Source organism: Centruroides sculpturatus, unplaced genomic scaffold (genome assembly GCF_000671375.1).
Source record: "Centruroides sculpturatus isolate CEXI.00-Female unplaced genomic scaffold, Cexi_2.0 scaffold960, whole genome shotgun sequence".
Lineage (NCBI taxonomy): Eukaryota > Metazoa > Arthropoda > Arachnida > Scorpiones > Buthidae > Centruroides > Centruroides sculpturatus.
In genome coordinates this window covers 64485-78356 of record NW_019385621.1, presented here as the reverse complement: position 1 = coordinate 78356, position 13872 = coordinate 64485, and the positions used below count along the sequence as shown (strand labels likewise).

Genomic DNA, 13872 nt, shown 5'->3' with positions numbered 1-13872 from the left:
TAAATAATGCAAATATTGAATTTTGAAATTATTCTAAGAATATTTATTATTCTCATTTTTAATATAGTGCCGGACAGCTGAGGCTATAAAAACGACAACCGACGTTCTGATGGTCAAGGCGGTTAAGGTGTCAGTCAATCTACTACTCTGATAGATTGGGGATCAAATTTGGGAGAGCACCGTCAGGAATTTTTCATGGGCGGTTTGTGCCGGATACGTCGAACCCCGCCCAGCACCACCCAATCTCTTTATTGTAAACCTGACCAAACCCACAATGGGCATAATTAAAAGAAAAACTTTTAATACCTATAAGGCACAGGTTTGGTTTATTTGTATACGACAACATGATACATGGGAGATCTGCCGAGAAGATGCCTTCCGAGAGGACTTTCTATTGGAAACTGGCCCTTATTTAGATGATACAAACGTGATGAAAACCCGGCAAACTGCACGTGGCCTCCCGTTGGAAAGACACAAACCAAAACCAACTACCAGTGCTCAGTGGTTTTATCCACTCGGACAATGAGGCGAAGGCGTAAAACAAATGGAAGATAATGGTAACAATTTTTCACTGTAAGAAACCAGACGCGAGATCAGTTCAAAAATATTTGTAAGTGGATGGACCGGGTTAAGGTGGGTCTCGTCCCTGAGAATCTGGCTACTCCCATTACGAATCTTGCCTTTTTTATCGCCCGTTATAGGTTTGAAAAAGTTCTGTTTGTATCTAGAAGGCAAAAAGTTCTTAAAACATTACATAATGACTAAAGTGATTTCAACATTTGAAATCACATAATTTATAGCCAATCAATATAAATTCCGATCTAACGTTTTCTTTATATATTTATTTTGTTACTAATTATATTTTAATTCCTTATATTAGTCATCATTTAGGACGGCAGTATGACTATCAATCTCCGCCCTGGAAGATCCGGAAACGTAACCGGAAGAATAATCGAATAATTTTTCAAGTGCAGTTTATTTCATATATATTAACCTTAGTGTCTCACCAATCGGTTGCTCTCGTGACTGTAGTAAAATTTATAATGGGCATGGGAACAGGCTCTTTTAATATCCGAAGGGCGGAAAATCAGTATATAAAAATATTATTATTAATTGAATAGAATGTATTATTCTTGAATGTATGAATCTTAATTCTAAATGAAAATAATTTATCTTTAAATTTGAGAGATTCTAATTTTTTACATATTCATTGGGTCAGCCGGATTGCCGATCGGTCAACGTAGCAGCCTACCGCTCTGGAGAATCCGGAATCGACTCCGAACGGGTCGAAAAATCCCCAAGAATTTTTCGGGAGTTAGTCCGTCCCTTCACTCTCCCCGCCGCCCCATTATGGACCTGGCCGAACCCATAACGAGCTTGCTAAAAGAGGTCCTCTTAGTGCCCACAGGGCAAAAAGAGTTAAAATATATATATTCGTTAGTTTTAACCAAGATAACGAAAAATAAGATCAAACAAAAACCTCTAAATCAGACAAATAAATTCATTGGAGAGAATCGAGCATAAGCGAAATTTTTGAATGATAATAGTTGAATAAAGATAATAAAGATCAATATAATTATTTTCATTTTAAAATTTTTTTTTTCTAAAAAAATTTCTATTATATTTTATTTTCCGAATTCGAAAATGTTTTAATAATTTTTCCAAACCCTTTTAATAAAACAGATTTTATAGTTGGTTACCGATAATTTTTATTATTGTTTAATATAATTAAAATTAATTTTATCATTAGGTTCTTAGGGGACATTTACAAACCATTTAACCCAATATTTTGAAAATTTTCATCTCCTTCCGTGTCCTCACGGATCCAAACAAGAGAGAAAACCCGGACCGCTCGGATTTAATTCTGTTTTTTTTTTTTTTTTTAACTCGGTCCTGTGAGCAATAAGAGGGCCTCTTTTAGCAAGTTCTTTATGGGTTCGGCCAGGTCCATTATGGGACGGCCGGGTGGTGAGGAACGGGGCCGATATATCCGAGATCAGACTACCTCCATTCAGATCCGAGATCAGATCGAATAGACTACGACCCGTCTGGATTCGATCCCGGGTCCCCCAGAGCGGTAGTCGTCCTCCTCGACCGATAGGCCATCCGGCAATTAGTCCTGGGTCCTCAGAGCGGTAGGCTGTATCAGTCGGTTATTTCTTGTATCTTAATTATCAAACAATACAAAATAAATTTAATATTTAATTTCATAAAAAATAATTAATAAAAATTAAATTATTTAAATTTTGAATTTAATGCGTCTTAAAATTAATATGATTTTTTTAATAGCTTAAATGTATTCATTGACTCTTTTATTACTTATTTATTGGTTAAACTCATTTTTATCCCGAAAGAATGTGTGAAAAGATAGAACAGAAATTTTTCCTAAGCAATAATTGAATACGAATTCTACTGAAAAAAAAAATAATAATAATAATGCATTTTCGTTTAGTTATGTAGAAACTTAATACATTTCTGTTAATAAAAGATTTAATTATTCACAATTTAGAAATAAATATTTTTTCCTCCACCAATCATAATGTTTATTCCGAATAGGAAGTTTAATTCTGAATAATGTAAATAAAAGTTTAAATTTTGAAGTTTTTTAATATTTTGGTTAAAATATATTTATTTTTATTAGAAATATTTACGAGTTTTCGTTTTTGTAAAAATAAATCATATTTATGTTTACAAATTATATATATATATATATATATAAAAACTTTTATACGCCGTTCAGATCGCCATCTGTTATCCATTTCACGACATTTGTCATCCATCTTGGAAGCCAATTTGAGAGAAAAACATTGAAAAAAGATAAAAAATGTGTGTTGATTATAAAATTTTAAATATATCTTAATTTATTACCAAGAAGTAGAAAGACGGTAAGTATTAAAATATATTAAAATGAAAATATATCAGACATTTTTATTCATTTCACTTTCAACACAAATTTTTTTTTTTATTTTATAGTTTGATAATGATGAATAATTAGGCAGACATCTCGCGTTTTCTCTTGAAATAAATCGAAAGTTAATGCAATATTTTTCTTGCTAAAAGAGAAATGTTATGTGACCTTAAACACAAAAAATACCTCTATATAATCAACAAGACCTAATTGTCTATTAAAGTTAATTTTGCATTATATATTTTCAATGACACAGTTATTTGTATAATGAAGTAATTGCTGTTTTAGTTTGTGTGTGTGTTAGCTTAACATAAACTTAAACTGTTGTGGCAAAGTTAAGATGAAATTACTAAATGATAACCCATTACTTTAAAAAAAAACATGATGATTATAATGTTATTTAATTGAATTTTTTCTAAATTATATACTCTTTATTGAAACTAAGTTAGTATAATTTAAATAATGCAACTTTATTTTATAGAGAGATGATGACGTCAAAGTTTAATGTATTAGCAAATTGTATTTAGAAAAAATACCGTAGTCCTTGAAACCTTTTTATCTATGCCATAAGTCGAATCTGCCGGTTTAAAAACTTAAATTTTCGATGACGGTCGTGTTAATGTGTACGAGAATACGGCATTTCTTAAGTTTCAAAACTTATTTTTCTAATTTTAAAGGTATGTTTTACTATCTATTAGAAATTTTTATGGTAAATCTAATTAAAAATGCTTCCGTAAATTAATTTTAATTTCTGTGTTAATAATAATAATAATAATTGATGAGATGCAATAGCTGAAAGTGTTCCTGTTAATTTCAGTATTTGCATAACTTTAGGAAAATTGAATATCTTAAAATGAAATTGTAAAGTCACTTAGTTGTCCGATACTTTCAAATTACAATATTTGTAATACTTTTAAAATTTTAACTTTGAATTGGCTTTCATTTTAAACAAACTTTTTACCATATTTGTAAAAAAGGACTGACGATTTTACAATTTAAAAAAACGTAACGAGAGACTAAATATGCCTTCACTTTTCACCATGTCCAATCACCAGGAACAAAATCTTCCACAGAAGAGAGAACCTTTCTTTAGAGGCAACACCTGTGCAAAAAAATGCAAAACAGTCTAAAAGTTCACAGGTGACAATCCCAACATAATTAAAAGTAAGGAAATGTTATATTTTTAATTTTGTTGGGATTGTCACCTGTGAACTTTTAGACTGTTTTGCATTTTTTGCACAGGCGTTGCCTCTAAAGAAAGGTCATCTTTTCTGTGGAAGACTGTTGTTCCTGGTGATTGGACATGGCAAAAAGTGAAGGCATTTTTAGTCTGTTATGTTTTTTTTAAATTGTTTACCATATTTATTTGAAGAATGAGTCCTTTACATTTATTTCTTTTGTTTTTATTGTATTTAAAATTTTATTACAATGTGTAATTTTATAAAATTGTTGGCATATGTATATTATTATTATACTTTGTGTCATAATGCTAAAATTTTAATGTTTGTTTTATTTATTGGTTTAATTTACCTGCCAGTTTGCAGCACTTAATTTTTCCGCCCTTTTTTTTATGAAGCAGTACATTGTAACAGTCATTATAATAAAAGTTTTTTCTCAATATCTTTTTTATGTTTACTTCACAAGTGCAAGCTGCTTATCACTCATCCAACAAAAGTAATTAAAAGAATTGATTTGTACAAATATATATGACTATTACACAGTTAGTGTTTCTACTCTTCAGTTTTTGCCCTCCAGTAAATTTTACTTTTACCAAAATAAAAGTAAAATTTCAGTTTGGTTAAGTTAATTATTCATTACAAGCTATAACCCATGAAAAGTGATAGAAAAATAAACCCCATCAGTTCTTTGGTAAAATTGGTAATTTTGTTACAAAAATTTAATATTGAGCAAAAACACCCTCACATCACCATTCAAACAGTATTCCACCAGAGCTGTTTTGGAGAGTTTCTTACTAACATCATGTGTGTATTCTGTCTTTAATCTGGTCCCAAGCAATGGCCTCAATGTACACCAAGGACCAGTCTACATGAGTATCATGCAAAGGAATAGCATAAACACCTGGTGTGAAGCACTTCTCTACTTAGGCTGTGTACACATTAGGCATTTTTAAACACATGTTTTGGTAACGCGCATTTTGAAGAACCAAGAGTTCTGCATAGGTATACATACTCAAACGCATGCTTCTGGCCAAGCATGCGTCAAATGTGCGTTGATAGATTTTTGTTAGAATGTGTGTTTTGCGGGCGTCAGCCACGCGCTTTGAGATATGTGCTGCCATGATGTTGTACATTCGATCGTGCGCTTTCGGGCAGAGTGGACGCTCTTTGGCCGAAATGGAGAATGATCATTTCGATACTAATCTATTTATTGATGAAATCTAAAAGAGACCAGCCATTGTCAAATGATTTTATAGATATTCTAAAAGAATTAAAAATTTTGGGTTCATATTGTCTTAGTTTTGGATACAACGTCACAAACATTCCATGCGTCAGTCTATCTTGTAATATTGGGTGCACCCAAAATTCTCTTTGCCTCTGCCATCGTCTTTTATAGCGACGATGGAGGAGGCACACGCAAGCAATTACTTTCACGTCCATTTCCNATTCAGATCGTCATAGCACAACGCGTGAGATTGCACAGAAGCTCAATGTATCACATACATGCGTTCAAAAAAAATTAAAACAGCTTGGCTATGTCAAGAAACTGGATTTATGGGTCCCTCATCAGCTTAAGGAAATTCATTTGACGCAATGTATTAGCATCTGTGATTCTCGTCTGAAACGCAACGAGATTGATCCATTTCTGAAACGACTGATTACTGGTGACGAAAAGTGGATAGTTTATAGTAATGTTAATCAGAAAAGATCGTGGGTGATGTGAGATGAACCAGCCCAGATGAAACCAAAAGCTGAGATTCACCAAAAAAAGATTATGCTGTCAGTTTGGTGGGATTATAAAGGAATTCTGTACTTTGAACTTTTACCAAGAAACCAAACGATTAATTCAAATGTGTACGTTCAACAACTCGCCAAACTAAGCGATGCAGTTCAAGAAAAGCAGCCAGAATTGGCAAATCGTAAGGGTGTTGTTTTTCAGCATGATAATGCAAAGCCCCACACATCTTTGGTCACTCACCAAAAGTTATTGGAGCTAGGTTGGGATGTTTTGTCACATCCACCATATAGCCCTGACCTTGCGCCTTCAGATTACCATTTATTTCGTTCCATGCAGAACTCCTTAAATGGTAAAATTTTTAATGACGGTGATGATGTAAAAACACATTTAATTCAGTTTTTTGCTGGCAAAAATCAGAAGTTTTATGAACATGGAATTATGACACTGCCTGAAAGGTGGCAAGAGGTCAATGACAAAAATGGACAATACCTAATTGAATAAAGTTATATTTTTAAGCAAAAATTTTGAATTTTCCTTCTTATTTAAAATCCGCAAGCACTTAGTTACCAATGCTATAGAATATTTCTATAGTATATATTGTAAAAGATTTTTTTTTCAGGTGATTAGCACTTTGAAATATGCTGCAACAATTAAATTTACTTAAAAAGTAGTTAAAGCAAACACAATACTCCATCTTGTTTTTGCTCTATAAATTAGAGGATTTGTCTGCAATTTCATCTTGTTTAATCTTGTTAAGTCCTGCATTTTACATTATGAATTAATTTCATGTAAAATAAATACAAGTACACTATCAAATTTCTGGCACCCTTGGTTCTAAACTCTTCCAGATTAACCATTTTGCTGAACTGGTCACATATTATAATACATCAACGTATCTTACGTACCAAAACACCACAGTTAATTCTTTTTTTTTTTTTTTTGACAGTTCTACTTTATCTTGGATCAATATGGACTGGTGTTTGTTTGACACCATCACTGATACATTTTCACTGTCATCTCTTAGAAGCCATAGTTATAGTTAAGTTTAAGCAAATTAAACTAAGAATATTGCAAAATTCCAGTATCATCACCATCAAGTGTGGTGTAAATAAGTGTATCCCACACACACCATCTGTGGCTGACCAGTAAACTAGTCTGGTGGCCATGGAAATTTCAAATTCTCTTTTGTAAATTTGTCTGGATTAAAAGAAGTGCTCCAGAAATTCTGGATTAAAATCAGTTTCCAGAAATTCGATGGTGTATCTCAAATTGACAATCAAAATTGATTTACATTTTCATTTGTAATTGTCTCAGCTGTAGATCACTGAATATTAGAAATATTTAAGACACACATTAAATTTTAATTCATATGTCTATTCAAAGAAAGAAATAAAGATTCAAACAGAAAATAAGCAAATAAATTTATCTGTAAATGAGATTTAAACTTATATTCTTCGTTAAAATGCAAAATTTTCCAAACTAAAATACCAGGATATATTTATTCTGTCTTCTTATAGGGCTCTTCTTCAATTCATTCTGGAAACAAATATTTATAAAGATGTCATATTTGGGTATATAAGTTTAAAGTGAACTTTAAAAATAATTGTATAATTAAATTGTTATAATTGTAACTAACTGAATGTCTGAAATTGTTAAACAAAAAAAATTACCAAAACTATGTAGCCTGGTATAGGTGATAATAGGGACGAAGATATGATTGTATATAATTTCCATTGCATCAGAAGCTAGGCCCCATCATCTTCTTGAAAAGCCGGCAAAAGTATTAAAGATCCGGCCAGTTCTCTCCGCTATATATTCCGTGTGGGCAGTCCATAAGAGCCTGTGGTCAAGCACCACACCCAAATACCTGATATTCTTTTTAACAGTTACAGTATGGCCCCCCATTTTAATGGTGGGGACACTCAAATATAGGTTGCAATGTCCAGGTTTGTTAAAAACTATGCATCTAGTCTTATGCACGTTGAAGTTTAGTTTATGTTCCTTTCCCCACGTTAAAATATTATCCAGAATGCTAGTTCCGTTTTTCTCAATGTCTGCCCTAGAGCGGCATCCGAGGAGCACCATGGCATCATCTGCATATGCAATTGTGTTATGTTGCCCAAAATTCTGCAGCCAAAAAGTCATGAAGATGATATCCCATAGTATTGGGCCACATACAGAACCCTGAGGGCAGCCGCGAACAATGCTGCGACTGATAGTGTGCCCTCCACACTGTAATGTGGCTGATCTGTCACAAAGGTAATCTTTTAGAATCTTGTAAATGTTTGCAGGACAATTCATATTCCTAAGATTCTGTAATATCAATGGCCACCAGGCACTGTCAAATGCCTTTGCAATGTCCAGGCATGGCCCGGACATAATTATGATTGTCCAGGAGATGATTGACATTGTTGACAACTTCGTTAATGGCGTCGGCTGTAGATTTTTGGGGGCGGAAGCCAAATTGGGAGCGATGGAGGATGGAGTTGTGCTCCAGGTGCCACAGAAGTCTGTTGTTTATTAGCTGCTCCAGGACCTTGCCGAGGACAGGCAGTAGGGATATAGGTCTGCTCTCAACAGGATTGCCTGGCTTTGGGACAGGGACAATTCTTGCCCACTTCCAGGTACCAGGGAAAATGCTGTGCCGGAGACAGACATTGTACAGATGGATGAGTTTGGTCGGGATGAGACTCCAGATAATTTTTGCAATCTCTGGTGTAATGTCATCATGTCCTGGAGATTTCTTATTTCTGAGGCTGGAGAAGGCATTGTCAATCTCATGTGGCATGAAGTCAGGATCGTTATCTATATTGATGGGGGTTTCGTTGCTTTGGTGAATCTGTATATGGTTTGCAGAGTCCTGCTCTATTGCATCCTCCAAGCAAAAACTGTCTATTTTTTGTTCAAGACATGAAAGAAGTCCTCCCCAGAGGTGTTGGAATAAAGAATTTGTGACTTTTTTAATTTACCTGTGCAAAATTTGGTAATAAAGCCCCATGGATTACTGGAGGCTGTGGTGCAAAACTGCCTCCAGGACACCTGTTTTGCATTTTTTATTTCAGTTTTGTAATGATGGAGATGATCAAGGTATTGTTGCTTGTAATTAGACCGCTGGAGTTCGGAGTGGCATTTTTGGTAGGTCTTCCTTAGGCGGATGTGTTCCCTTCGTAAAATTGTCAGTTCAGGTGTCCACCACAGGACAGGCTTGCGTTTATTGGTATACTTTGGTATAAACTTTTTGCAGGCAGTTTCTATGATGTTAATATTGTGCTCAATGCGATGCGGACTATATTGGGATCATCATGATCACAATCAGAAAGGTTATAGTCAAGGAAAGAATGTAGATCAGTCCAATTGGCAAGATTTAAATTATATTTAGAATGAGGATGATTGTTGATAGGGGATGTGGTACCAATTTCAAAAGAGATGATAGCATGGTCGTCTATTGAGTCATCCAATACTTTCCAGTTGGTGATTGAAGGATAACAGCTAGCAGAACAGGCTGTTACATCAATCCAGCTGTGACCCTGGCTTGATGTGAAGGTAGGTGGGGAATGGGGATTATTGAGGATGTGCAGACCGTTACGGGCAAAAACATCTTTGAGTAGGCGGCCACGGCGGTCCAAGCGTTCACCTCCCCAAGCAGGGGAGTGAGCATTAGTATCTCCAGTGACTATAAAGTAAACATCATTAAAGGTATTCATGATGCACTGGATATTGTTGAGGAGAATGTCAATATCTAGGTCCTTTGGAGAATAGTAATTAATAACAATATATCTGTGATTATTGACGACGATTTCTGTACAACAGATGTATTGAGTACTTAAGATCCCATGATGGAGGAGAGAGAGGTTATGATTGGCAACGATGGACACAGCCCAGGGGTAGTCGGTGGTGCCCCTGAGCGGTGTACAGTTGGTAGGGAGACAAGCCGGTTTATTTTTTATACAATATGGCTCCTGTAAAGTAATGAAGTCGTAGTTGTGCATGATACTATTGAGTATGGAAGTCGCTGCTATGCTTCTTCCAGCATTATACTGTAGAAAACTAATTTTGTTATGATTTTGTCTGGCCATAATTAGTTTGTCGTATTATGTTGGACTTTATTTTTTGGAAAATATTGCAGGAGCCATCTCAAGCGTTGTATTCATGGTTGCCGACCTTCTCATGCTTGCAATTTATGCAGATGGGTTTTCTGTCTTTGTTTTCACACTCCCTAAAGATGTGATTGCCAGCACAATGGCTGCAAATTGCAGTGGATTGGCTACAGTTTCTAGTGGAATGGCCATACCTGCAGCAGCGGAAACACTGCAGGATGGGACAGAAGTCTGCAACCCTGCAGCGAGACCATTCCAAGCTGATTTTTCCGAGCATTAATAGTTGTTTTCGAATTTGAGGTGTTACCTCAATTATCCAATTTGTGAAGGCATTTCCTTTTTTCCCCATGGCGAATTTTACTTTGAAAACCTCTCTAAAATGTTCTTCTGTGGAAATTCCGGCTACGGTATCATTTTGATTAAAGATGAGCTGCGCAAGCTCATCACTGGTGATTTGAGCACGCACAGAATAGAGTATGACGTTTGGTAGTTGTTTCCTTGGTTGTTTTATTAATATTTCAGGAATTTTTCCTCTATATGTTTTTGTAATTTAAGAGCATCTGCTGCCTTTTTCAGTTCAACAGCCAGGCCACCGTTACCAATGTTTCTTATCCTCTCTATACCTATATTTAATTGTGACGGTTTAATCCTTTCATAAATAAGTTTTCTTAGGTTGTTGCAACTTTTGTCGTTGTTATTTTGGTATTAGAAGTAAAACTTAAGTGCTTAATGTAGGAGTTTTCGGGGGTTTTATATTATTAATCTGATTTATGGTCTTCCCCGATTGGAGGATAGCACTGTACGTCAGTGGTTTTTCAGTGGGAGTGGAGTTAAAGTCTGTAATTACTCGTAATTGGTTTATTTCTCCAGAAATCTCCTTTAGTTGTCCTGTAGGGCTTCTTTGATTAAGCTTTTAGGAGATATCTTCTACCTTCATGTGGATCTTCTCGTTGCATCCTGTCAGGCCATCAATCTTGGTGATGATCTCTGCAAGTTTTTTACTGAGATCAGTAGAGTGGTAATCAGGTGTTAGTTTATTTCTGAGTGGCAGCAGGATGGGCAATGTTGGGGTCATGCCGGTAAGCAACGACTCGTTATGATTAGGGGACAGAGGTCCCTTACATATGGGAGTTCCCAGAAATGGAGGGACACACATGTCGTTGGTAATCTCTATTTCCGTGGGTTGCATATCTGGAGCATTCCCTCCCAGAGGAGAGGATGCATGGGCTGGGTCTTCTATTTTAGGAGCAGTAGAGGTGAGATGTTTCACAGGTGGGCTGAGTTCGTTATTGGTGGATTCAGCAAAGTCTATAATCATCTGGATCTGATTGAAGATGTATTGCACATGCTCTGCCGTGCCGAGATGTTTGTTGNCACCCAAAATTCTCTTTGCCTCTGCCATCGTCTTTTATAGCGACGATGGAGGAGGCACACGCAAGCAATTACTTTCACGTCCATTTCCAAACTGAGCCAATGCTCACGCTCCATTAAACAGTCATCGAATGCCAAGCTAAAGCGCGATGTGTACGCTGCTAACGCACGTTTAACGCAATGCAAAACACCTAATGTGTACACAGCCTTAGTCCTTATCATTTCTGATCAATGTGAAGATTGTTGGAAATCCCTCTATAATCGATCCTGATGTTAGCCACTTTAGCCACATTGCCTTATTGTATGTAATAACTATGAGGCTACCTTCCCACTGATAGGCCTACTCCTTGTGATGTGTATGTTGGTGTACGGATTTCTTAATGAGTGTCATACCACTATGGGTGTGATGAAACTTAGCTCCTCCTTCCTGTTATGTGGCTTGGGACAGTGTGTACAGGTGCTCTTAATAATGGAATAAAAGGTGGCTATTCTGTAGGATAAAGGCTTGTAGAACTCATTTGGAGGACCAACAATCTTATCATTGATCAGAAACAATTAGGATTCAGTAGAGAAGAGCTTCATACTGGGTGTTTGTTATTCCTTGGCATGATACTCATGTAGGCTGGTCCTTGGTAAACATTGGAGAAACATTATTTTTAGATATTGTCTTTAAGATATAAACAGAACAAAGAACACTTTTTATTAACTGGCAGCTGATGGCCAAGATAGTAAAGGCATCAACCAGCTTGCTGCTCTGGGGAATCTAGGTTTGAGTCTGGGTCAAGAATGTCAAGAATTTTTTGTACTTTTTATCTGAGCAACATCGGGCTCATTTATTAGTTTGTTAATAAATGTATGCTACAGTAGGTATTTAGAATGCTTAAGTGACAAAATCAAATCCTTTCTGTGCACATAATTGAATTTTTACTTGTTATAAAGGCACTATGGTAAGTTGGAGATGCAACGTTGAATCTGCATCATGTAACTAAGAAAAATTTTGACATTACATGCCAAACATTTAAAGATTGGAATGACAGTTAAATACAATATAAACAGCATGAAGTATACTAGTAATGAAAACTTAGAAGGATATGTAATTGAAGAAGTGAAAAAAAATTGAATTTGCCAATGTAGTTAATTTAATGAAGTAAGTAATCAAGGGTGCTCATTGGGCATATGCCACCTTGTCAGGTTTCCCTTTTCTTAATTCCCAAGGAAGCTGTAACGTTTCATTTTATTTTTAAATTAGTTACTCATTTTTATCACACACAACTTTTTACTGATGACAAATTTTCAGTTAATAACAAAATAATATTTGTTGTTAACTGAAAATTTGTTCTAGTGGGTTGTGATTGTTTGGTCAAGTACTGAGGTATAATTGTATTTGATTGTTAATCGGATTTTGGTATACGTGGTAGCATTGAGGGATTAATTAACTGTGTTAATCAAGGGATACTTGTACATACATATATATATTGTTTATTTTATAAAATGTTTGTAGGATGCCTTTTTTATACCATGTTCTCCCTCCCATTTTCTATAGTCTGCAGGTGCCACTGTAAGCAATATCTCTTTAGCAGTGGTAAGATTGAGAAATGCTAATGTTTCTGATCTGGGTCATCTTCAGATTTAAGTTGAAAATGATAGCATCTCTCCATTCTTACCTGATGTTAAAGACGAGATTTCTTTAAAGAAATGAAACCTCAACATACTTGTAACTATATGTTTGATTTTGTTTAATTATGTAACAGTATATTGCATTTTTTCTATTTATATTATTAAATTTTTTAATTTGTTCTTTATTATTATTTTTTAACTACAAAATGGAGCATTTAAAACAAATTTAAAGCAAATAATACAAATAAAAATGAAGCATTAATGCACAAAGTATTAGAAAATGCAATTTGGTATTAATGAGAGCTTTCTGCAGAAAAGAAGGCAAATCCAAATAGTGATGTATTCTGTTTTAATAAAAAAAACGTTTTAAAAATTTAGTTGCAAAGTAGTGATAAAAATTTAAGTTTAATAGCATTTTTTTTTAATTCTCTTATAGATTTTATAAATTTTTAATCTATTATTATATTATTTCTAATTATTTTTAAGTGAAAAGCTTTTTTCAAATGAATAATCAATTTTCTTATTAAAGATATTCTTCAATTAGTGTGAATGCAGTAAAGTTTTTGGAATGCATTAACTGCACTAAGTATAGGGTTGGCAACTAAGTGATTGCAGATTTTGTCAATAGGTGGCCTTAGCACATTTTTTTTGCTTTGTCATCGTGTTCAAAGCATTTAACCTATATCATTTTCTTGTTGTTTAGACTTCCACCTTTAATTTAGTAAAAAAATTGTATCGATTAGTTATTTAGTTTCGTTTTTATCCCAATTTAAAAATGGAAGAACAAGACGTGCATTTCAGACATATTTTATTGTATTATTTCCGAAAAGGCAAGAATGCATCACAAGCACACAAGAAGTTATGTGCCGTATATGGGAATGAAGCCTTGAAAGAAAGGCAGTGTCAAAATTGGTTTGCCAAATTTCGTTCTGGTGATTTTTCACTGAAAAATGCTCAACGATC

General features: G+C 34.7%; 2 protein-coding genes across 3 annotated transcripts in view; one reads left to right on the top strand and one right to left on the bottom strand.

The window, feature by feature from the left end:
- Positions 1–363: 363 nt before the first annotated feature.
- Positions 364–13872, top strand: part of LOC111640673 (kelch-like protein 26) — a 34890-nt gene continuing 21381 nt past the window's right edge. Inside the window, exons 1-3 of one of the 2 annotated variants that reach the window (XM_023386712.1) lie at positions 364–557; positions 2741–2885; positions 3390–3585. The gene's annotated coding sequence lies outside the window, so the exon portion shown is untranslated. The remainder of the gene's footprint in view (positions 558–2740; positions 2886–3389; positions 3586–13872) is intronic. The other variant, XM_023386713.1, reaches the window with a different exon arrangement.
- On the bottom strand, positions 9076–9900 carry LOC111640678. Its single transcript, XM_023386717.1, has one exon. The coding sequence runs from the start codon at positions 9898–9900 to the stop codon at positions 9076–9078; it is 825 nt and encodes a 274-aa protein (XP_023242485.1).

Bases quoted from the DNA above. Each gene is read 5' to 3' on its own strand.
- LOC111640678 (XM_023386717.1), bottom strand. From the start codon at position 9,900: ATGGCCAGACAAAATCATAACAAAATTAGTTTTCTACAGTATAATGCT.